Source organism: Notothenia rossii (assembly GCF_949606895.1).
Source record: "Notothenia rossii genome assembly, chromosome: 4".
NCBI lineage: Eukaryota > Metazoa > Chordata > Actinopteri > Perciformes > Nototheniidae > Notothenia > Notothenia rossii.
The window spans coordinates 25,994,757-26,016,654 of record NC_136902.1 but is presented as its reverse complement, the minus strand read 5'-3'; the positions used below and the strand labels follow the sequence as shown (position 1 = coordinate 26,016,654).

Genomic DNA, 21,898 nt, shown 5'->3' with positions numbered 1-21,898 from the left:
AAATAATAAAATCAAGCATGTAAACTTACCAGCCACTGTGGCGACAAGGCACAAAAGTAGACAGTGTCATAATGTAATGCATGCATACAAGCAGAGAAGACTCAAACAGTTGACAAACTGCCTCAACGCAACAGCATTTGAAAACGTAATCTTTCAGTAGTGTGCTAACATTAGCAGCTGACTTCTCTGGTGGACTAAAGTGGTCTCCATATTTTTTTCTGAATGTGAATCTTACATTTTAATAATACATCATTGAAAAAATATATCAACTACTTTTTGAAGTGGAACCAATGATCATCAACTTTTATAGCCGTAAATCCTATTCCAGCTCACACTGCTCACACTGTTTCTGTTGAATTGATTTAGAAGGATTGCAGATGAAACAAACTACAAATAGGTTTTTTTGTTTTGTTTATTGTATACAAAATAAATAAGAGGAGAAGTTATCTACGATGCCTTTCTTTCTTTGTGCTTGTGTTCATGAGGTTACATGATGATGAGGATGATAACTAATTAAAAATACTCAGCTATTCACCAATGACCTATCCCAACCCAACCTCTCTATAAATCAATCAACATTTTATTGCAGATGTTCAAACAATGGCATCCTCAGATGTCAATGGTTCCTCCTCACTGAAAATGCTTGGCTGCTGTCCACCTATCTTTTCCACAGCTTCCCTTAACTTCCCTGTACACTTTTCAATGTAGGCAACCCCTGGTCTGAAGAACAGATCGGAAATCGTCTTCTCATCTTTACTCTTGGTATGCAGCCTCCTGCACAGCTTGTTTAAGTCCTTCATCAAACTAAAAGTCTGGCAGGTTCTCAGTTCGAGTGGAAGATTGCCAAGCTTTTTGTCCCGCTGCTTTCCCAGCTGCACCACCCAGAACTTAGCCAAGTCGCCGGGGCTTTTGGCATGGCTCGCCACCATGTTGAGAATCAGGGGGTAGAGGTCCTGAGCTGCAGCTGGGATTGAGGGTTCCGGAAGAGTTATGTTGGGTGAAGAGGCCCTGGTCTGTAAATGGGGCTGAGAAAAGAAAATAGATTTTAGTATGTGTCTTCGGACAAGGACAGGAAAACAAATATTATTCCAGCAGAAATAACCCCAAAAAGCAGCCGTTTAGTTTTCTGTGCAATTGGCTAAGTACAACCCACATGAACAACAGGAGTCAAGTAAGTCAGGTATAGTATTATAAAAAGCAACAAAGTTAGTGAAGGGAAACTGTCATGGCAGACCTGTTCTATTATTAAGGTATGAGGAGGATGCTGTAAATATTACATTCAACTTCAAATCCCTACCTGTGGGCAGACGATGAGCACTCTCTTTGCAGTCATGACCTTTTCTGCCAGCCAGCGCATGGGCCCCAGCTCTGCGATTTTCCCCTGCTGCCACATGTCGACAGCCACGCTGCAGCCACCGTGCCCGTGCAGGAACTCTGCTAGGGCCACCACGGCCTGCTGGAAGGCTGAATTCACAGCAGGATACACCACCAGGACAGGAACAATGGGAGCTGTGGGCAACCTTTTGAAAACCAATGAGTTGGCAAAGTTGGCTCCAAAGTATTTATCTGGAGAGCAAGAAAGAATTGATTGGGAAAAGAAAAGAAAATAATCGTATTAGTTTACTCCTTGAAGTTGTTCCATAAATCAATGCATTTGACTGTGATAAATTGGTATTTAACATTAATCCTGACTAGTTGTTTCTTACAGATTCCTCTCCGATCAGGCTGAGTCTCTCGCATGTACTTTTCAACCCTATGAGGTATGGATTTTCGCCATGTGTATGATTTGAACGGTTTAGGAGTCAACCAAATATTTTTGTAGACATTTTAATCGGATAAAAAGTGGGTTTGTTAGATATCTTTATGTTTTTTAATTTACAATTCTTATTATTTATTTGTAATGGTGAGCTACGATATGTACAGCACCAGGCAGCAGTTTTACAATTTTATATAACCTAGAGGGGATTTCCGATTTGTTTGTGGTGAGCCCAGGTTTGATACATTTCAGTACTTCCGTCATCCAACCTTCAAATCTAGAAAGGTCAGCATTTTTCCTTTGCAAGATAACAAGACGTTAAACTGAGCTTATTTACAATGTTACAGAAAGGTCACTTTAAATGGGTCAGGTCAGGATTTTTCAAGTTTTTAATTATTTGGTCCAGTAGTACCTGAAGTCAAATCCAATCATTATCTGCGAATTTGGTACCTAGTTTATTATATATATTTCAAAGTGATATACTTACAGATTATGTAGCAGGTAATCAGGATCATCAAACCAGCCATTCCTCCAATAATGGCCACCCTTATGCTGGTGTAGTTGACAATACCAGGGATGTTGGTGCTTGCTCGTGGGTCTGCCCAAACAAAGACATACACATAAAACCCATTCCTCATTTAACTTTATTTCATTATATTGAAGAGAAATGTTTTTTAAAGTATTGTTTGGGTAGAATTATTAATTGTAAAGTAATATAAATGATATGCACATACATGATATGCACATACATTAATGCACACAATGTTGACAATATCTGGTTTGCTTACTGCACATATTTTATATTTGATTGCATTCTATTTCAATGTAAATTACTGCTTTATTTTATTTTCTATTTGACTATATTTTTTCTTATTTGTTTTTGTAATGTTATAATAGTGTTCTTAATATAGTTCGCTATCTGTGTTTTTATTTTATTTTTGTTTTACTTTTATGTATGCAACACAAAACCAAGTCAAATGTTTCGTACGTGTCAACAAACCTGGTAATGCACTCGTTGATTCTGATTCTGGCTCATCTGTAGGTGCTATAGCATCTGAAGAACACAGAAAACAAGGTTTAAACATTTAAATAATATTCAGTTTGTCTTGACTATAAAGACAACGTAGCATCATTAGCTCCTCATAACCAAAACAAGACCTTCTCTCAAATATCTTGTGAAAGAGAAAAATATAAAACTGCTACAGGTATCAAAGAAGAGTTTCTTGCGTTGGGTCGGCACCAACAAAGACATACACCCAAAAACCTTTCCTCATTTAAATGTGGGTAATTGTGTTAAGTATTGCTTAAGGTATATCATTTGTAAGGTAGTATAATGATATGCACATACATACAACAGATGTAACACCTAAAGAAAACAGAAAATAACATTTGAACATTTTAATAATCTTCAGTTTGTCCTGTATAAACAATAAAGCATCAATGACTCCTGATAACCAAAACAAGTCCTTCTCTCAAATATCTTGTAAAAGTGAAAAATATAAAACAGCTACCTCTGATAAAGTATCTAAGAATTGAGGAACATAACAAATAAACTTACGCTTTGAACAAGGTATTCTGATGATGGTCGTCTTGTAGTTGATGCCGCTGTTCGGCGGTGGCAGTGGGAGATTGGCAACTTGGATGAAGTTAAGGCCACAACTTGCATTGAATAAATAATTAAACCAAACCTAGATTTGAAGAGGTGTAAAAAAAAATCTTTACTAGGAGTATCATTTTAATCTCATGCAGTGCAGACAATCATTGATTAAACACCCAGAAATATGTTAGTCAAGATTCCATCCATGATACCTTTGATCCTGTGAGGTTTGCCTTGGCCAAAATTGGGCTGTATTGACAATGGTACGTTGGTGAACCCCCATTCATTATTCGAGTGTCTGTCAGATATTTCAGACTGGCTGCAAAGAGACATTAATGCCATGAATTAAATTACCAAAATAAATGTTATTATAAAAAATCTCTTATTCATGTATGAAACGTTATTTAATTGATCAAACATAACAAAGACTTACTCTACACAACTAATGCATAAACAGTGGCATGTACTGTATACAACACACATACAACAACAATGACTTCATAAGCTTAAGGGTTAATGTTGTGTTAAAAAAATTGAAAAGACGAGAGAACAAATACAATATATCTGTTTGTTATTCAAACTGATCCTAGGATATTTGACATTTAAAGCCCATATTGAAATATGTCTAGTGTGCACTGCCTTAAATCATTGATTAGGGTTACTGTATTTTATTTTCCCTGTCTGTACCAGTTTAAATATTCGGTAAACACACGTTTTTGCATGCCTGTGTACAATAGCATGAACCAGACTAAACGAGTTTCTGATAAATCTATATCAGATATATGGTTCATATATAAACCAAAGTGGGAGTACTACCTTGCATTCTTCTCACAGAAAACCAGTAAAAATCAGTTGGCTACTAAGTTTGGTACAACAAATAGGCTACTTTATAATTAATTATAAGATGGAAGCCAGAGAACTCCCTAGTGTTAGATACATTGGGGAAATTGGTCAGATTCTCCGCCATCACAACCTGGACTTTCACTGCTATGCTGACGACACACAGATCTACCTCAGCACCAAATCCCCCCACAACCCCCCTCTCACACACATTGAATCCTGTCTGACTGCAATAAAATTCTGGATGCAACACAACTTCCTCAAACTCAACAGCAATACAACTGAACTCCTCCTCATCGGTTCCAAATCCACCCTCAGCAAAACCCCCAACCTGACACTCACCATCGATGGCACCCCTGTTTCCCCCTCCACCCAGGCACGCAACCTTGGCGTGATATTCGACCACACCCTCTCCCTCGACCCCCACATCCGCCAAGTTGTAAAAACCTCATTTTTCCACCTCCGCAATATCGCCAAACTCCGTCCCTTTCTCACCCGCCCCGCAGCTGAGCGACTCATTCACGCCTTCATCTCATCCCGCCTTGACTATTGCAACTCACTCCTCTTCGGCATCAGCACAACATCCCTCAACAGACTCCAGCGTGTTCAGAACGCAGCCGCCAGACTCCTCACCCACACCAAATCATGGCCTCACATCACCCCGGTCCTCAAAGAACTCCACTGGCTTCCCGTCTCACACCGCATTCACTACAAACTCCTGGTCCTCACCTAAAAAGCCCTCCACCATCTGCCCACCCCCCCTACCTCACTGACCTCCTCATCCTCTACCAACCACCCCGGTCCCTCAGATCCACCTCAGCCGGTTTGCTCTCAATCCCCAAGGCCAAACTCCGGAGCTTCGGGGACAGAGCCTTCTCTGTGGCAGCCCCGAAGCTCTGGAACTCCCTCCCCCGAGACCTCCGTGAGTCTGATTCCCTCACCCTGTTCCAGTCCCGTCTCAAAACCCACCTCTTCAACTCTGCTTATCCTTAAACCCGCCCCTCCCCCCTCTGAACCAACATCCTCCTGACTGCTTTTCTGTTTTTGTTTTGTTTTTGTTTTTGTTTTGTTTTTGTTTTTGTTTGTGTTTGTGTTCTTGTTTTGTTTGTCGACCTGACTCATAATGTAAAGCGTCTTTGGGTCTAGAAAAGCGCTATATAAATCCCATTTATTATTATTATTATTATTATTATTACAACGTCAACAACGTCAAGGGATTTTACAAGTTTGCATTTAGAAAAAATAAGCAGATTTGTCTCCTACCATCAACACTGATTGCCCAGCTTATGTTTATCATATCATTTGCTCCATCTGTCACCAACTCCCCTCTCAGTTCCTTCAGGGAGGATGGAGAGAAATCACTTTCTGGAGGTGCCACTGGAACAAGAAACCATTGCGATTACCCTCCTTTTTTTTTTACAACGTATTCATCCATTATTCCTTACGTCCTAATTTGGTGGGTTAACATTCCTTTTGTGTGATCCTGACTCATGATGTCCAAAAAGAGTTGTAAGCTTTGGAGAGTCAAATTAAATTAACAGTCAAATCTTCTAAGACTGCAGTGCCATACAACTAGCACTGTTTTTGATATCATCCACTATAGTGGCTTGAAAACCAACATTATTTTATTAACATTTGAGGTCAGAATCCTCATCCATAGAATGAAAAAAATGTATAAACCATACCATGACTTTCTTGTTTACGGCATTCGACTTTCTGCAAAGAAATTACAGATATAGACCACTTAAATGACATGTACACATAAAGATAAACTCATAAACGATTTATGCATTAGCCATTAGAAGTCGATAACTTACAATTTCTTGTGATGTCACCTGTGCCGCCACAAAGAAGAAACAAATCATTGTGGCTCCCCACATCATCAACAGCAGGTTGGACCTTAAAAACAATCAATACAAAAAGGAGGAGATTTGAATTAAAATAAATAAACGGAAAAAATTGGTGATATTACACTTGTAAAGTGCTCAGCATCTGACTGTCAAGCCGCCGTGCGTTGCTGGGTGATCCCGTCGGTGTCAGTGACACGCAGGTTATAAATACAGCCCGCAAGCCCCGCCTACCGCCAGCAGCTATTTTTTTTTTTTGGCTGGAGTTAAATCGGTTCCACTCTCCTGTTTCATCGAGGTAAGGTTTTCTTTTCTACTCCTCCATTCAGTTATTCACGTCTGTGTTGACATTCCCCTACTCGTTATTCTGTAAAGTTACATTCAGTTTTCTCTGCAACACCTTAAAGTTAAACTGCACACGACCTAATGTAACGGTTCTTAAGTCCTGCAGAAAGCCTCAACATTTCTGTCAACATCTACTAAGTGCCTCTGAAGATTTCCAAAACACTTATGCATTTTCAAGTGTTTGAAACGTGTTTATATCAAGCACATGTGTCTAAAAAGATCTGTAGACCTTTGACTGTTAAACTGATAAGCTAACGGTTGCGAAATGTCCTTCATCCTAAACATTTAGGCTGATTCAGACAAGCCAAAAACAAGTTACTCAAACTTGGGGACATTGTGTTTTTTCCACATGTTGTCAATGTTTTAGTGTATATTTATTTCGGCTGTTTATCGACTTAGAAGTGTTGTTGACTTTGCTGCAGTCACTAAAACTGCTAGTGAGTGGTTGCTGGTTTATTGCTCTGACAGTCCTCCTGACCTACTTATCTGCATTGTCCTGAATGAGAAGACCTAACACTCTCTCTTTGAACTAAACGCACTATGGAATAGCCTTCCAATAAAAGATTTACAAGAACATAAAGTTTATTGGAGCCTTTGCTTTGTAATAGGGGCGGATCACATGTTTTGGTGGGGTGGCCAATCTGGGGCACAGACTCAGAGCAAGGTGGCACATTTAAAGGTCTCCTCGTCAATATGTTATAGGTCTCAGATACAAAACATGTCTCTGAAGTGTTTGGCTCCAAATACCAAACAGATCATGCATTGTAGCATCCCATAATCCCCTCTGTTTTAGCCCTGTTTCAAAAGTGCTGATTCTCTGTCTGTTACTTTAGATCAAAATAAGGAGCCACTCCCCACGCCCCTCTGAGAGATATTTGGTTAAAAAGAACACAATGGTGCTCTAGGAAGAGATTTAGGTGATACGGTGGGGGGTTTACCTTGGTTGGTTATTGGCTAATGGTTACACAAGCCAAAACATCGTTATGACATCATAAAGTATCCAAAATCTGATCAGCTCATTTTCAGGCAGGTTTCTATAGAAATGGATCAGGACAAAAAATGAGCGAAGTTTTTTTCCTGAACCGTTCAGAATTTCTTTACAAAGAGGGGACACATGTTTATGTATAAAAGACAGGAAAAAGTGGATTTTTCATAATAGGTGACCTTTAAATCACTTTAAAAAGTAAAACTGTAAAGATGACAGCCCTACTCTATAAAAATACATTATTAGCAGCACAAATGCAAAAGAAGCATATACACGACACTACACAGTTTTAAAGATCCAGACAGGTGTGTTGCTTGGATCTAGTACAGTAACATCGGGGGCTTAGCCCAGCCCGACAGTTGTACATTCCTAAATATATACTGTATCTATAGAGTATGTTTTTAATCTGTAATTAATGTTGTGTTTTATATATTTTGAAGTGTGTTGTTTTAATTATGATATTTTACTCTGTAAAGTGTCTCTCTATGATAGAGCAGCATTTGGTACATTAAGGAGAGAAACTTTAACATCTCTCCTCAAAAACAGCAAATGATCAAAAATAACTGCCTCCAAGTGAAGTATTTCTAGTTGAGTTGAGATAAAAAAAAAAGGTCAAGGTGTGACTGGAGAAGAAATGTCTGCCAAACGCATATCTGTAACCCACACTTTGCATACTTAGAGAGCCAGTAAACAAATGAGCACATTTATCCACATCTCAACGCCAGATGTATTTCACCCTGTTCCAGCTTTCCCCCTCAAGTGAATCCTTTAATGTCTGTTCTTCTGATTTACAGTGAATGAAGAAACCCCTCCCACAACCAGGATGTTGTTTTTGGCAATGTCAGGCCAAACTGGGGCCCGGCGAGTTGTGACTGCGGCTCGAGGGAGATTTACGAAGGACGGCAGGTGCCTGTTTACATGTTGGCCAGAACTTGTTTACAGGAATAGTAACCAGTACTCGTCCAACCATCACAGATGTTTAAATACCACAGCTGCTCACTGGAACGCTTCATCATCACCAACAGCCAATCAGAAAACCCCTTCCTACAGTTATATCGTTGTTGGGGCAGGGTCAGCGGGCTGCGTCCTCGCCAACCGTCTCAGTGAGGACGCCCATGAGTCCGTGCTGCAGCTGGAGGCTGGGCCTAAGGACATGCTTCTAGGCATCAAAAGACTCTCATGGAAGATCCACATGCCAGCTGCACTGACCTACAACCTCTGCGATGACAAGTACAGTCGTTAATTATTTCACATGGACTAATCTATAAAACAGATTTATTTGTCTTTTCATTACTACTCTCTTTTTTTTTTTTTTAAGTGTGTGCAAACATGAGTAAATTCAACACAAAGGTAGAAAACATGACACTTTTTGACTTGATGTGATTTCCTTTTTAACCAAAACATCAGTCCTTTAAAATACTTTTTTGCAAAATTATGTTATACAGTTTTCTTAACTAACAGTTTAGTAAATATGAAAGCGGAAAATCGGCCCATTCCAGAAAAAAATAGTTATTACTGAATAAAATAAAAAAATGCACAATAAGGCAAATATGCATTTGTAACATTGTTTGAATAAATAAAAAATGGACAAGTAATTTTAACAAATCATCTACTGTAGGTGTCACATTGTGATCAATGCAGCATTTTGATAACTTTCTCTATATAGTAAAATGTTATTAAACTGTTAAACTGGTTCCATTTTGATGGCATGCTTTATTTCTTCACGTTTCTCCTCAGGTATAACTGGTACTACCACACTGAACATCAGGCTAACATGGACAACCGGGTGTTGTACTGGCCGAGGGGCCGCGTCTGGGGCGGGTCCTCTTCACTTAACGCCATGGTGTACATCCGCGGACACGCTGAAGACTACAACCGCTGGCAGAGGGAGGGGGCCGAGGGCTGGGACTATGAACACTGTCTGCCTTACTTTAGGAAAGCTCAATGTCATGAGCTGGGAGAAAACAGGTACAAAACAAAACTCCCTTGTCCGTCCGTCCGTCCGTCCCTCCGTCCGTACACATTTAATTTTTTTGATGTATAAACATGGATAGTAGTGAGCCCTAACTCTGGCAGTGCTAATGCTTCAATGCCACAGACTCACTTGGCTTCAAAATGCATCCTGGGTGGCAACTAATTTAAAGGAAATGTGTAGTGGCACAAGGATCCCTCGTCACGCAGAACCTGGTCGCATGAGTTTCAAAGGTTACATTTAATGCGTCAGATCTAACTTTGGCACATGCGAATTAATAATAAAGACTTGTGTGGTCTGGAAACAAATAGAACAGTAGATATCAGAAAAGCCATGCATCTTTCCTGGTGTTATTGTAAAAGATAATCAGGTTGTCTGTAGTTTGGTTTACGTGTGACTGTAACAAGGCTTGTTTGAGATGAGCTGCAGACGAGAATAGCCGATTGCAGCCGGGGGAGGTCTCAAAAGGCTCGCCTGAAGTCGGATAGCTCGGAGTCGGCTTGACTCGGTTTGCATTTATAAAGAATGCACAAATGTGTTTAATCTTTAATGTCAGATATGTACTAAGTAAATACATTTGTTCCTGCTCAAGATTAGATTCAACTTTATTGTTATTGCACAGATTACAGGTACTGAGACAACGAAATGCAGTTTAGCTTCCAACCAGGAGTGCACCAAGCAGTAAAGTGAAAAGTAATGTACACAATCTACAGAATAAAATATAATGAATTGAATGATGAATAAACAGTGAGGAGGGGTATGAATATACACAGCAGCCTGTGAGCAGTATGAACAGTGTGTATGAATATGCTAAGATATATAAAGTATGAAAACGGTAAGCAGTGCAAGTATAGTATAAAATATATAGATATTAATTTCAAGATGATAAACATTGTGGAACAATGATGAAAAATGTGAATGGAAGTGGCAATGTAAAACTGACACAAAGCAACAGCAAACCTTTGCCGAGCCAATTGGAGAGTTTCATCACCAGCACGTGGTCATCCGTGCTGGTCTCATCAAGAACCCTTCGCTTCGCGTCGGGTGTTCTTTTCCCTATAATGACCAAGTCGCTGCACATTATCCTGCTTATTACATGGCCATATACTAAACAAACTAACGACTCGATTCCCAATATAAATTGAAATGATTTTATTGACTTAAAAATGATCTCAAAATGGAACTTTAAGTACAGTAGCCTACTTGAATAAGTGTACTTAGTAACTTCCCACATCTGAAATCAGATATGACTTCAAGTCATGTGCTTTACCTGAACCTCATCATGACACTAGAGAGGACGGCAGGATTGTAATTTCCCGTGTTCAGTGAATGCAATTCTTATGTAAAAGATTATGTCCAAGGAACACCTTCATATGATCATTATAGTTATAAAAAAATAAGAGGATTAAATGAAAAACAGTTATGAAATACTACATGACAGTAAAACAAGAATACAGTTTAAAAGGGGAGTGATTTGTAAAATATCCATAAAGAAAAAGAAAATCTGTTTACAGTCCTGTTTCCTCTGGGTGTTGAGAGATGTATCCATAGATCTCTTAATTTTGCTCTCAAAGTGCACCAGATTGATGCTTTTAACTTCAATATTTAAAAACAAATCTTCCCGTGGGAGCATGCCCCCGGACCCCTCTAGAGGATGTTAGGTCCACCCCCCGCTATTATAAAAATAGCACTTTACCCCTGCTTACACTTATATGCCGTGAGCTGATAATCGAGCCTTCATTGTAACAGTCGCAGGTACACTGTGTATGTGCGTGTGGGGAGTGATGCAGTAGAAAATTCCACTGTAGCGCCCGGTACCTTAATGGGAAACCTTACATGTTTGAGCACCCTCTATGACACGTCAAGCTACCCCACAGCACCCCCAAAAGAACATCTCTGGCACCGCCACTGTGGACTAAGCCCAGAATGTTTCCAGGTCCAGGAAACACCCCTGAAAATCTTCAGAGTACTGGAGTGGCGATGTTCACACGCTTTACATGTTATAAAAAAACAAACTGTAAATGTAATGGCTTTACTTTTTCCATCATTCGTCTGGCATTAGATTACTTAAGCCTTGATGAGGCCTCCAAGGAAAAATGTCCAAAGCTATTTATTTTTGGTACATTTCCTTGCATTGTATTCTTAATCACATGCAGGAATTGGGAGTTCAGGTCGTGCACATTTTTACATTATTCTACTTTTATGTGTCAAATCTCAAAACCATTGCCATGCATCAGGATTCACAAACCTTTTGCTCAGAGGCATACAACTATAAATTAATGGTGTTCCACGGGCCAAAAGCATCCATTTCATTGTATTTTTAAAAAGAAAAAAACCTGTATAATAACTACCGTAATCATTTTGGTTTCTACATACCTAAAAAGCATACCTCACAAACAGAATACGGCATGAAAAGCACCTAATATAATTTATTTTAATTAAAACTAATGAAAATAAAACATCTGACAGATCAAATCAATGGATTTCATTTTGAAAAGTAACTTTTATCATCATAACATTTGTGTTTCTTATGTGACCCTGTACTGTAGGTACCGGGGAGGCAGTGGACCTCTTCACGTGTCCAGAGGGAAGACCGACCACCCCCTGCACAAAGCCTTTATTGAGGCGGGGCAGCAGGCAGGATACCCCTTCACTGACGACATGAACGGAGAGCAACAGGAGGGCCTGGGCTGGATGGACATGACCGTTCATAAAGGTTAGAGGGAATAGGAACTTGTATTTATACATCTTTAATAAACCAACACTTAAATATTGCCTACATCTCACTGCCCAAATGTGTCCAGGAAAGAGATGGAGCACAGCCAGCGCCTACCTGAGGCCCGCCCTGGGTCGGCCCAACCTGACGACAGAGGTTTGCTGCCTGACCACCAAGATCCTGTTTGATGGCAACCGAGCCGTTGGCGTGGAGTACACACAGGATGGACAAAAGAAAAGGGTACGATCGATACAATTACAAATAATTCATAAAGAACCATTTTTGGAACAATTGGCACAGATTTCTGCGTTGCCCATTGGATGCCTCATAATGGCTTCAATTATCTCCTGACTTTTCAGCTTGCACTCACTCATCCAGTTATTCACTGTTCAAACCCTCATGTTCCCCAGAGAGATAATCTCATCACTTTGACTCTTTGACTCATGTCGTCATGGGGTTCACATTACAATGTCTTTACCGCAATTGTGTCGTCAAAATGATAACATGTTTACGTTAGCATTTATATGAAAGCATATAGCCGCTAGTATTGATGTGAACTCCTGTTCAAAGTGGTTTTGGTCTCTTTTCAGGCATATGCAGAAAAAGAGGTGATATTAAGTGGAGGAGCCATCAACTCCCCTCAGCTACTCATGCTGTCTGGGGTGGGGAATGCTGATGACCTGAAACAACACGGCATCCCTGTGGTCCAGCACTTGCCAGGTATATTCTTTTTTTTTTAAAACCATGCAAGCATTTTAAAGGCCATTATTTAAACAACAGAAATCGAAAGAAAAAATTTGAGATTTAAAGATGCATAGATTTGATAGAGTTTTGATAGTTTATTTGATACACATGAGAATAGAGGGATTCATTTGCACCTCATAACGCTTTCAGCCCTGCCCCGGAATGCATTGTATTAAAGGGGCCCTGCCGTGCCATATTTGTATATTGTGCCTATACTTTTACATTTGTACATGTGTGAATGTAACAAAAAGGCTTTTTTTTCCTTCCCTGTCTTTGCAGACAATTAACCTGCATACAAACCTATGTAACACACTACAGGAAAGTGAAACCCTAAAAAAGCATAATAAGGCCTCTGAAAAATGCCTGGTTATTCCTCTTTTGTTTTTCAGGTGTTGGCAGTAACCTGCAGGATCATTTGGAGCTGTACGTCCAGCAGCAGTGCACTCAGCCCATCTCCCTCTACAAGGCACAGAAACCTTTCCACATGGTCAAGATAGGCCTGGAGTGGCTCACCATGTTCACTGGTAACCAAAACACTTCTGCAAAAATAGTGACTTTTTTGTAGGTTTACTGTATATCACGGAATTTCAATTAAATATATCAAAAATAAATATCAGTTATGAACAGGTATGGGTTAAAATTATCTCTGTTTGTTCAAAGAAAGAAAGTCAGAAAATGATGTTATTACTGGCAACAGGAGAAACACAAATAAACCCTTGTGGTTATGTATCTGCTCAATTTGAACAATAATCTGTTGTAAGAGGAGGTTTTACAAGACCAAGATAAAAATGTCATAACCAAGTGATCAGCAGTAAAAGCTCCCTGCAGCAGCCGTGTGCCATTGTTGAGGATAAAGAGCTCAAAGTTCAAATTATTTCAACTTTGTCCTCCATTTACCTTACAAAGCGTAACCAACGAGATAACAGCTTAGCTGGGACACAGACAACAGGGGAGGTAACCACAGAAACACAGATTTGAACTAAAAGGAAATATCCCATCACGTAAAGGCAGATAAAGAGTCCTTTCCGTGGTGTGCAGGTTTGCCAGTTGCCACATGCATCACATAGCTGCCAACTCATTAGACACACCACGAGACAAGATGAGACAGAGCCACCATCTACACCTGTGTACTCATGTGTGACATATCTGTCATCTCTTTATGACAAACACAAGGCAGATGCTATGTGTGCAACCTCATTAACCATGATGAGTGTCCTCTAGGTTATGGAGCAACAGCCCACTTGGAGAGTGGGGGGTTCATCCGCAGCGGTCCAAAAGTCACACACCCAGACATCCAGTTTCACTTCCTGCCATCGCAGGTCATCGACCACGGGCGAGTTGCCTCCAAAATCGAGGCATATCAGGTGTGTGTCTATGTAAGAAGGTGGGAGCTGACTTCACTGCATATGTGTGGCAGCTATCAGGATTTATGATTATGGTTTCCTTTTATTACACAGGGAGCTGTGTATTAGTGTGTGTCAACAGTGTGTCGTGGAAAGCATAAAGTGATGCATACACAATAGATTAGACTAACCAGCCCGTCACGTAAAGCACATACTTAGTGTTTATACAGTCACGTGCCATTCCAGGGAAAACCACATGCACTGCATACCTTTATTTAATAAAAAGAGCTCCTTGGAAATCGCTTGAGAGTTGAGAGTGAGCTTGCTGATGCGGATCACAGATTTACAGCTTTGCCAGAGAAGAATACCTGAGAGGAGCAAGTTAAGACATCCCAACATTACATTTCTATTGAATGGCTACAAAAGGCCTTTGGCATTTCTTTGATGAATGTGTTTCTGTGTCCAGGAATCATGATTGAAAATACATTAATATTGAGAATGGCATAATGGGGATGTAGAGAAGACAATCCACGAGATGTTATGAAAGTGTTCGTGCAACAAATAATAGTTGCTTTACTTGACTAATTTCTCGGTTTGCAGAGTTTTCTGAAAGTGCATTTTTAACTGCGTAAAAACCTCCTCTAATGAAACAAAGGAGGTTTTGCTGCACAAATAATGTCAGGTTTTTTTCTCACACAGTAAGGTTGCGTTCTCCTCACTGTCAGTATGGGTCTTTAAAAGCCTTGAAGCTTTGTCAATTTAAGGGGGGAAAATCAAGGTCCTGAACATTTTTGTAAATCGACATGATTGAAAGTGATTGAAGTTATTTTGATATTATTTCTGTGGCCTTCTGTGAGACTCCTTCATCTTATAAAGAACTCTCAGTGTTCTAACAGTAATTAACCTTGATCCATGCATTCGCCGATATATGAATTTGAGAGAATTGGGCATGGAAAGTCTCAGAACTTGGTGTTTAGGCCATTTTGGAAACCCTGGGAGTCTACCTGTGCAGTACATACAGTATGGCGTGTAAGTGTGAGCCCAAAACATCCAGCAGTAACGACTGTTTCTGTTGGTGTTGTAGGTTCATGTGGGAATGATGAGGAGCACCAGTATCGGCTGGATGAAGCTGAAGAGCGCCAACCCTTTGGATCACCCCATTCTCCAGCCAAACTATCTCTCCACCGGTAAGATTCAGGCACTAAAATCATCAAAGGTTTGGAGAACTTCCCAAAAGAGCGTACTGTCTAGACCTGCTTAATTATGGTTGTACTTTATATAATATGTTTCCTTGGTCTTTGGATTTTAAATGTAATACTGCTCACAGTACTACTCTTATATCCCCTTTCAGAAATTGATGTGTTGGAGTTCAGGCAGTGTGTCAAGCTCTCCAGAGAGATTTTTGCCCAGAAGGCCTTCGAATCATTCCGCGGTCCCGAAGTCCAGCCTGGTCCCGAGGTCCAATCCGACTCCGAAATTGACGCTTTTGTGCGGCGCAAGGCTGACAGCGCCTACCACCCGTCCTGCACCTGTAAGATGGGCTCGCCCTCCGACCCCATGGCCGTGGTCGACTCCAACACGCGCGTCATGGGACTGGAGAGACTGCGTGTGATCGATGCCTCCATCATGCCCAGCATAGTCAGCGGCAACCTGAACGCTCCGACCATCATGTTGGCGGAGAAGGCTGCTGACATCATCAGAGGTCGTCCTCCTCTCGCGGACCCCGGGGTTCCTGTGTACCGACCGCCGACACTCAACACACAAAGATGAACAGAGTGAAGGGTAACAGCAAGATACACAATCAGGCGACAACAGCAATAAACAGCTTGTTGTTTGTTAGATCAGGATCATCGGCCTCTTAGATAATAATGGGAGTGTGTTGCACCTGATGTGCACACACAAGGTCAGTTTGATGTGTAGTCACAGGTGATCAATAATTATGAGGGCTGATCTATGCTATGTTAATTCAAAGCCATAAGGGTGTAAAACAAATCAAGTCAATGTTAGCAGTTTACATTGTTCATGTTCTTACTTTTAAAATGACATATGTATTTAATTATATTTGAGCTAATATGAATCACAGTTTTCCCTCATGTTTATAAGGTCAGCGGTGTGCTGGCACTTCATGGTTGAAACAAATGGTTTCTGGGAAAGATGCCTGGCAATACCTTGTTAACACTATATCAACTTTGAATTGGTTTCGGTATGTGAGAAGTTCACATATCTTATGCTTACACAACAACCCATAGTATTATAAGCTTAATAATAACCTAACCCTCCGTATATAAAAAAAACCACTTCAATCATCACACTCTATTTTCCTGGTATTACCCTGGGGCTAGGTTTCATGTTAATACCAACGTGACATTAAACATTTCACAACACTAGTGCTTAGCCTGTAAAAAGACAAGTGTTGACAACAAAGTTCTTTTCTTTCGTCAGCCTCGTAGATTATATCTTTTTGGCCACATCAAGAGTGTCGTATGAGTCATGATTACTCTTGTCTGGCTGTTAATCAGCAGACTGTCAGCCCAGCACGTTTTCTGTTTAATCTATTCTGTGAGTTCAGCCGTCACCATGGTAACATCCCTCTTCCTTCCTGGAAGCTAGCTGATTCAACAGTTCAACGAAATGCTGTTTTTGTTGCACCTGTTTTAATTCAGCGAAGGGACCATAGAACATATTGGGTTTGATTTAAAACTGTTAGTAAAGCTGAAAAGTAGGGCAGCTTCATCCAGGATTTATTTCAGTGATTAGCCAATGTTAAGGTTTTTTAACTATATTTTGATGCCAGTACTTTTACTTAAGTAAGATTTTAAATGCAGGACTTTTACTTGTAACAGGGTAACAGAGTATTTTTTACAATTTTGTATTGCTACCTTAACTTTATAAAAAGACAGTATTAAAGACAAATAGAGTACTTTTTCTACCCTGTCCCAGAGTTGCTGGCACAGCAGCGACCCACTTGAATATGAAGTCTTACAGCTAACAGCTTTGTGTTGCCTTCCGTTCAGGGCAGTCTGTTTAATTTGACTAAGCTGCAAATTATAGCTTAGCATAATGTTGCTGATAATTGTGTCTTAAAATGCTTTTTATGGCAACTATACACTAAAAACTTGTTGAAACTGAAAAAAAGTGTATACAATAATCTTTATACATTTTATCTCAATGTAGCGTGTTTACAAAGAAGCTTTTGAAGATCAATAAGTATTATTGATAATACTATATGTGCCTGTTTGTTGAATTACTTTAGATGTATATTGTGTTACTGATATACATTTTAGAATCGACTTTACTGAAAATCGTCCTTAAATTCATGCATGAAGTGCTGATTTTAATTAAATATGCGTTTTTAGTTTTTAGCTGTGATGGAAACAGCCGAGTGCTACAATGAATTACAATGTGTCTTATTGAGCTCTGCACTATACTCTATACTATGAAGTAACATTACAGGGTTTACACTATGAGCTGTGTTTACTAAATGTTGGAATCATGTGTGTCCTAATGAAGGCTTTTTAAGGGAACATTATTGTGAACATTCTTTATATTTGTATTCTTCTTATGATTGTAAACAAACACAAGAGCCACCCTAACTTTATCCTCTTGACTTTATTCAGTGAAAAAATCTCAGCAGGTTCATCGTCAAGAATTAAAATGTACAAAACAGGGTGTTTGATTTGGTACAAAATCTATAAGGTACTAGAACTTATGCTACAAGTAGATAGAGCTATATTGTTTAATTTCCATACAACAAATGGGTAGAAAGCAGAAATGTGAATCACTTTGTTTTTTACAAACACTGTACAGATTGTATACATGTTGTCATTCCATGGACATTTGTATGGCAGTGGAACAATAGAAAATAATAAAGCCTTCAGCTGGACAACGATGCTCTGTGTTGGTTTTTGTCACAATGCTTCTTTTGTTAAGTCTAAATGGAACTGAATAGATGAATAAGCAGCAGATGATTATATTTTCTGGTGTCGTTGGCTGTCTCAAACACTGAATTAACTAAATGTTTTGGTTTGTTCTGTAATGAATGGAACAGATTTGATTCCCACAACAGCCAGATGAGTATTCCTAGGTGCAGCAAATGTACAGATTTCTCCCTAAAGCATGTTATATGGCTTTCAACGTGATCTTAAATACTTTAAATATGTATTTGTAGGTCAGAATAGTCTGATTGCATTTAGGGAAAATTAATAGATTTTAAATGTAATTCTTGTTTCGTTTTTTTCTGATGTTGGTTGTTTAGTTTTCACTGCTTCTTGTTCACCTGTCAATCAAACACTGTGACAGTTTCCCTGACATTTTAACCAACACATCCGGATAGTCACAGAAGTAATAACAATTAGTATGAGTCATTAATTCTTAGTGAAACACAATTTACATGCAGTTGGTAAATGTCATATGTATCTGCAGTGTTGGCCAATCAAGACATGAGTGCATTTACAGTTCATATAAAGCTCAGGTTAAATTCACCTGTATGTTTATTGACTATAAAGAAAATAACATCCCAGTATAAGAATGAACCTTTTTGTCATCATTGTACACAATAATCTGCATACTTTTTGACAACATATAAATAATGGAAACAAATCTGGAATAATAATTGAATATTCATGTGCGTTTAAATGCACTTAACAATCTCTTGCTTTTGGTTTTATATTTGAAAGAGCCCTTTGGTTGCACAGATTACACATGTTGCCCTGACAACAGTATTATATTGAAGGAAAAAAGTAGATAGCCCAGCAGCCACAAACCATTGTAGTTTGTAAAAGTACACCTGAAGACCTTGTTACGGTTGGCAGTGGTAGAAAAAGACTGGTTAGTGCTGTAGCAAAGATACATGTTGTTTTTAATCTACAAGAAGGTTATGTAGGTTCCCTTCACAGACAGCAGCTGTTGTAGACTTGTTGAGCACTCGCATAAGAATTGAAAATAAATAGGAATACATTGCAGGAGCTGACATAATTTCAGTCAAAAGACACGCACAAAGAATTACATTTGTTTTAGCAGAGTTCTGTTATGTTGTTCAAAATGTACACTGTCAGTGAGTCACAAATGTCCAATATCTGTCAAAACTTGAAATCTATGTGCGTGAATTGACTCATGGTCTCAAATGCCTGAAAAGGAATTCATTGTTTATTATCATTGTTGCTCAGTAGGTGAAACTAACATGTCAGCAAATATTTGAATGACTCAGGCATGAATCTCTGGATTATTAGTTTTCTTGTCTAGATCAGGGGTTCCCAAAGTGGGGGTCACGGCCCCCCGGGGGGTCGCGAGACCCCGAGTGGGGGTCGCGAGATGATTACAAAATAAAAATGAAAAAAAAAAAAAAATGTATAAAACAAAATTGATTTATTTTTTTTATAATAAAAAAAAAAAAAGTATTATTAATAATAACGTTTGCATAGACATTTTCAGGGGCGGACTAGCCATCTGTATAATTTCCCCGCAACGAGGCTCTGTTTCTCAAACTTTACAAACAAATTAATTCACGGCGACCCCCCGTCCGCCGACAGGGGGTCGCCAGTCTCTGGCACTGTTATTTTGGGGGTCGCGGGCTGTAAAGTTTGGGAACCCCTGGTCTAGATGAGTAATCTAAAACAAATTCCTACTTGAAGCCTAATTCAGCATGTTAACGTAGACTAATGTGCCACATCAGCTTTTACGTCATAAAGTAAAACAACTCCTCTACAGTATTATCTGATGTTTGTCCTATTTTCATTGCGTATTATGGCTGAGTTTCTAACAATGAAACGGTCTCTCCTCATAGTCTTTAAGGGGCTCGGATAAAAATTAAAGGGGCCCTATTATGCTAATGTTCAGGTTTTATGAATGTTATTGTAATGTGACATGTTTACATGCTATAATCTTCAAAAAGTGCTTTGTTTTCATACTGCCTGCCCGGTCTTTTCACCCTCTGTCTGAAACCAGAGCCCAGTCTGCTCTGATTGGTTAGCTTGCCGGCTCTGTTGTGATTGTTCAGACGCTTATGGACGTCCCGCCCATTAGCCTATCACGTACAATGTGTTGGAGCGCTAGCCAATAGAAGCATGAGGGAACTTTGGGATTTTAGCCTTTGCAGACGATTTACATGCACACAAACCTATACAACACACTATGGGAATGAGAAACCCCCAAAAAGGCATGCAGGGCCCCTTTAAGGATCACAATGGAAACAGTTTACTAACTACCATATATTCCTCTATTTTAAGGGTGTTCAAAGTATTTAAGCAACTAAAATGCGGTAACATTAATTCTCTGTTGTTGCTGTAAAGGGCGAAGAGTATTATATACACACAGTTTCTGTGTTTCAGATCATTGTGCACGTGTGAAACAGAAGGATATGCCTGGGGACAAAGTCTTTATTCTGTGATATGTGATCTCCTTTTCAAGTACCGAGACGAGCAATGCTTAACCCTGAAACATCTGGACTCAGATCAGCCTGAGTGTAGCTCTGCAGTAACAATAGCTGAAATAAATTAACAAAATAAAAATATAATTTGTTTTATTCAACTTTTATGTGGTAATTCAAGACGTAGGAGGCCAGAATGTAATCTAGAAGGTGAATAACCAGGGTCTCTTATCGTGACCACTAAAGGTTATTTTTTTATAAAATCACACGTTATATACATGACATGAAACACCCATCTGAAAACAAGGACTCAGGACAAGACGTTTTGCAGAAGGACAAAAGCAGCTTCACAAAGCCAGCGTTACTCTTTCAAACATCAGTGTGACACAGTTTTATGTTGTAGGAAAGCTGTTCTTGTTTTAAACATGTTCCCACAACTTTTGGATTACGCATCAGAACAATCCCGCTATTGTTCACTCAATATGCAAACTCCTCAAATTAAAGCCATCAATGTTGCTGTTTAATTTGAAAAACAATGCACTGTAGTACAGAGGCAAAACAAATAATATGAATAACCAAGTACATTAACTTCCAGTATTTTACCAAGTTGTGCAGCTCTTTCTCAAAGTATGTTTTTGGGAAAACTAACTTATGAGCTTTGGGCTGGCTATGCGAGGCTGGTAGGTTATTCTGTTGTTTCAAACCACCGCTAATAATGAAGAAAATAACAAAATAAAACACCTTAAGGAGTATCCCGAGTTCCTGCTGAATGACCGGCAGGCCGGTGAAAAGATTGAGTCTCTCTGGCTTCAATATGTTGAATCTCAGCTCTCCCATACAACCATCTGTTCCTCTCTGCGTCTCCACTCCACAGAAAGAGAAAACAAGGCACTTTGTTCTCTTATCCCCCCATATTTAACATTTTCCCCAGGATGCTCCTGAACTGAGACATCCCCTCACTGTGGATTGGTTGTAGAAATTCAATTGAAAAAACCTAAATAATCCCATGTGAGCCGCTGCTATAGGGATGTGATGCATATCATCTCATCTGTTAGGTCCTCTTCACATTTCAGAGCCACGCAGGGCTCCTCATCGCTGTAGTCCCGGATGCTGCTGTCTCTGAGCTGCGAGGCGGCCTGCGAGTCCGAGCCCTCGCTGCCCGTGGCCCCTGTGCTGCAGCTACCTATACTGCCATTCAGCAGGTTACTGGCGGCGCTCTCCATCTCATCGATGGTCATCTCGCAGGCGTCTGCGATTTCGTTTGTGGTCGCTGTCACAAACTTGGGGTCCTTGGCATATTTCCCAAGACCCTCGGAGATCAACACCTGGGGAAGTGAAACATTATTTCAAGTCACAATTTAAAGGTCACCTATTATGCAAAATGATTTT

The 21,898-nt window shown here is 39.7% G+C and overlaps 3 protein-coding genes across 6 annotated transcripts in view; 1 reads left to right on the top strand and 2 right to left on the bottom strand.

The window, feature by feature from the left end:
- Positions 1 to 394: 394 nt before the first annotated feature.
- il17rb (interleukin 17 receptor B) lies at positions 395 to 6,215 on the bottom strand. Of its 4 annotated transcripts, XM_079673452.1 has the most exons (9): positions 6,011 to 6,215; positions 5,879 to 5,909; positions 5,457 to 5,570; positions 3,566 to 3,672; positions 3,315 to 3,444; positions 2,757 to 2,810; positions 2,244 to 2,354; positions 1,298 to 1,566; positions 395 to 1,025 (listed from the first exon to the last, which is right to left on the bottom strand). In XM_079673452.1, exons 1-9 carry the CDS (start codon positions 6,074 to 6,076, stop codon positions 594 to 596), a joined length of 1,314 nt encoding a protein of 437 aa, XP_079529578.1. In that variant the 5' UTR covers positions 6,077 to 6,215; the 3' UTR covers positions 395 to 593. The 4 variants fall into 4 exon arrangements, with proteins under 4 accessions (XP_079529578.1, XP_079529579.1, XP_079529580.1 ...); XM_079673453.1 differs by lacking the exon at positions 5,457 to 5,570; XM_079673454.1 differs by lacking the exons at positions 5,457 to 5,570; positions 5,879 to 5,909; positions 6,011 to 6,215 and adding an exon at positions 4,754 to 5,097.
- A 46-nt stretch (positions 6,216 to 6,261) lies between these two features.
- On the top strand, positions 6,262 to 18,035 carry chdh (choline dehydrogenase). Its single transcript, XM_079679473.1, has 10 exons — positions 6,262 to 6,338; positions 8,165 to 8,600; positions 9,108 to 9,338; positions 11,892 to 12,058; positions 12,147 to 12,298; positions 12,649 to 12,778; positions 13,192 to 13,326; positions 14,024 to 14,166; positions 15,230 to 15,332; positions 15,497 to 18,035. Exons 2-10 carry the CDS (start codon positions 8,194 to 8,196, stop codon positions 15,913 to 15,915), a joined length of 1,887 nt encoding a protein of 628 aa, XP_079535599.1. The 5' UTR covers positions 6,262 to 6,338; positions 8,165 to 8,193; the 3' UTR covers positions 15,916 to 18,035.
- The window catches only part of cacna1db (calcium channel, voltage-dependent, L type, alpha 1D subunit, b), a 114,405-nt gene continuing 109,124 nt past the window's right edge, over positions 16,618 to 21,898 (bottom strand). Inside the window, exon 50 of the mRNA XM_079679472.1 lies at positions 16,618 to 21,834. Coding sequence (XP_079535598.1) covers positions 21,529 to 21,834 — 306 coding nt within the window. The 3' untranslated portion in view covers positions 16,618 to 21,528. The remainder of the gene's footprint in view (positions 21,835 to 21,898) is intronic.

What these genes read in the sequence shown, in the direction of transcription:
- chdh (XM_079679473.1), top strand. Translation starts at nt 8,194, where the DNA reads ATGTTGTTTTTGGCAATGTCAGGCCAAACTGGGGCCCGGCGAGTTGTG. An exon ending in GGACATGACCGTTCATAAAG is followed by an intron (nt 12,059 to 12,146) that starts GTTAGAGGGAAT and finishes AAATGTGTCCAG; the next exon opens with GAAAGAGATGGAGCACAGCC. An exon ending in CCAAAATCGAGGCATATCAG is followed by an intron (nt 14,167 to 15,229) that starts GTGTGTGTCTAT and finishes TTGGTGTTGTAG; the next exon opens with GTTCATGTGGGAATGATGAG.
- il17rb (XM_079673452.1), bottom strand. Translation starts at nt 6,076, where the DNA reads ATGATGTGGGGAGCCACAATGATTTGTTTCTTCTTTGTGGCGGCACAG. An exon ending in AGGTGACATCACAAGAAATT is followed by an intron (nt 5,910 to 6,010) that starts GTAAGTTATCGA and finishes ATTTCTTTGCAG; the next exon opens with AAAGTCGAATGCCGTAAACA. An exon ending in CAGAATACCTTGTTCAAAGC is followed by an intron (nt 2,811 to 3,314) that starts GTAAGTTTATTT and finishes TGTGTTCTTCAG; the next exon opens with ATGCTATAGCACCTACAGAT.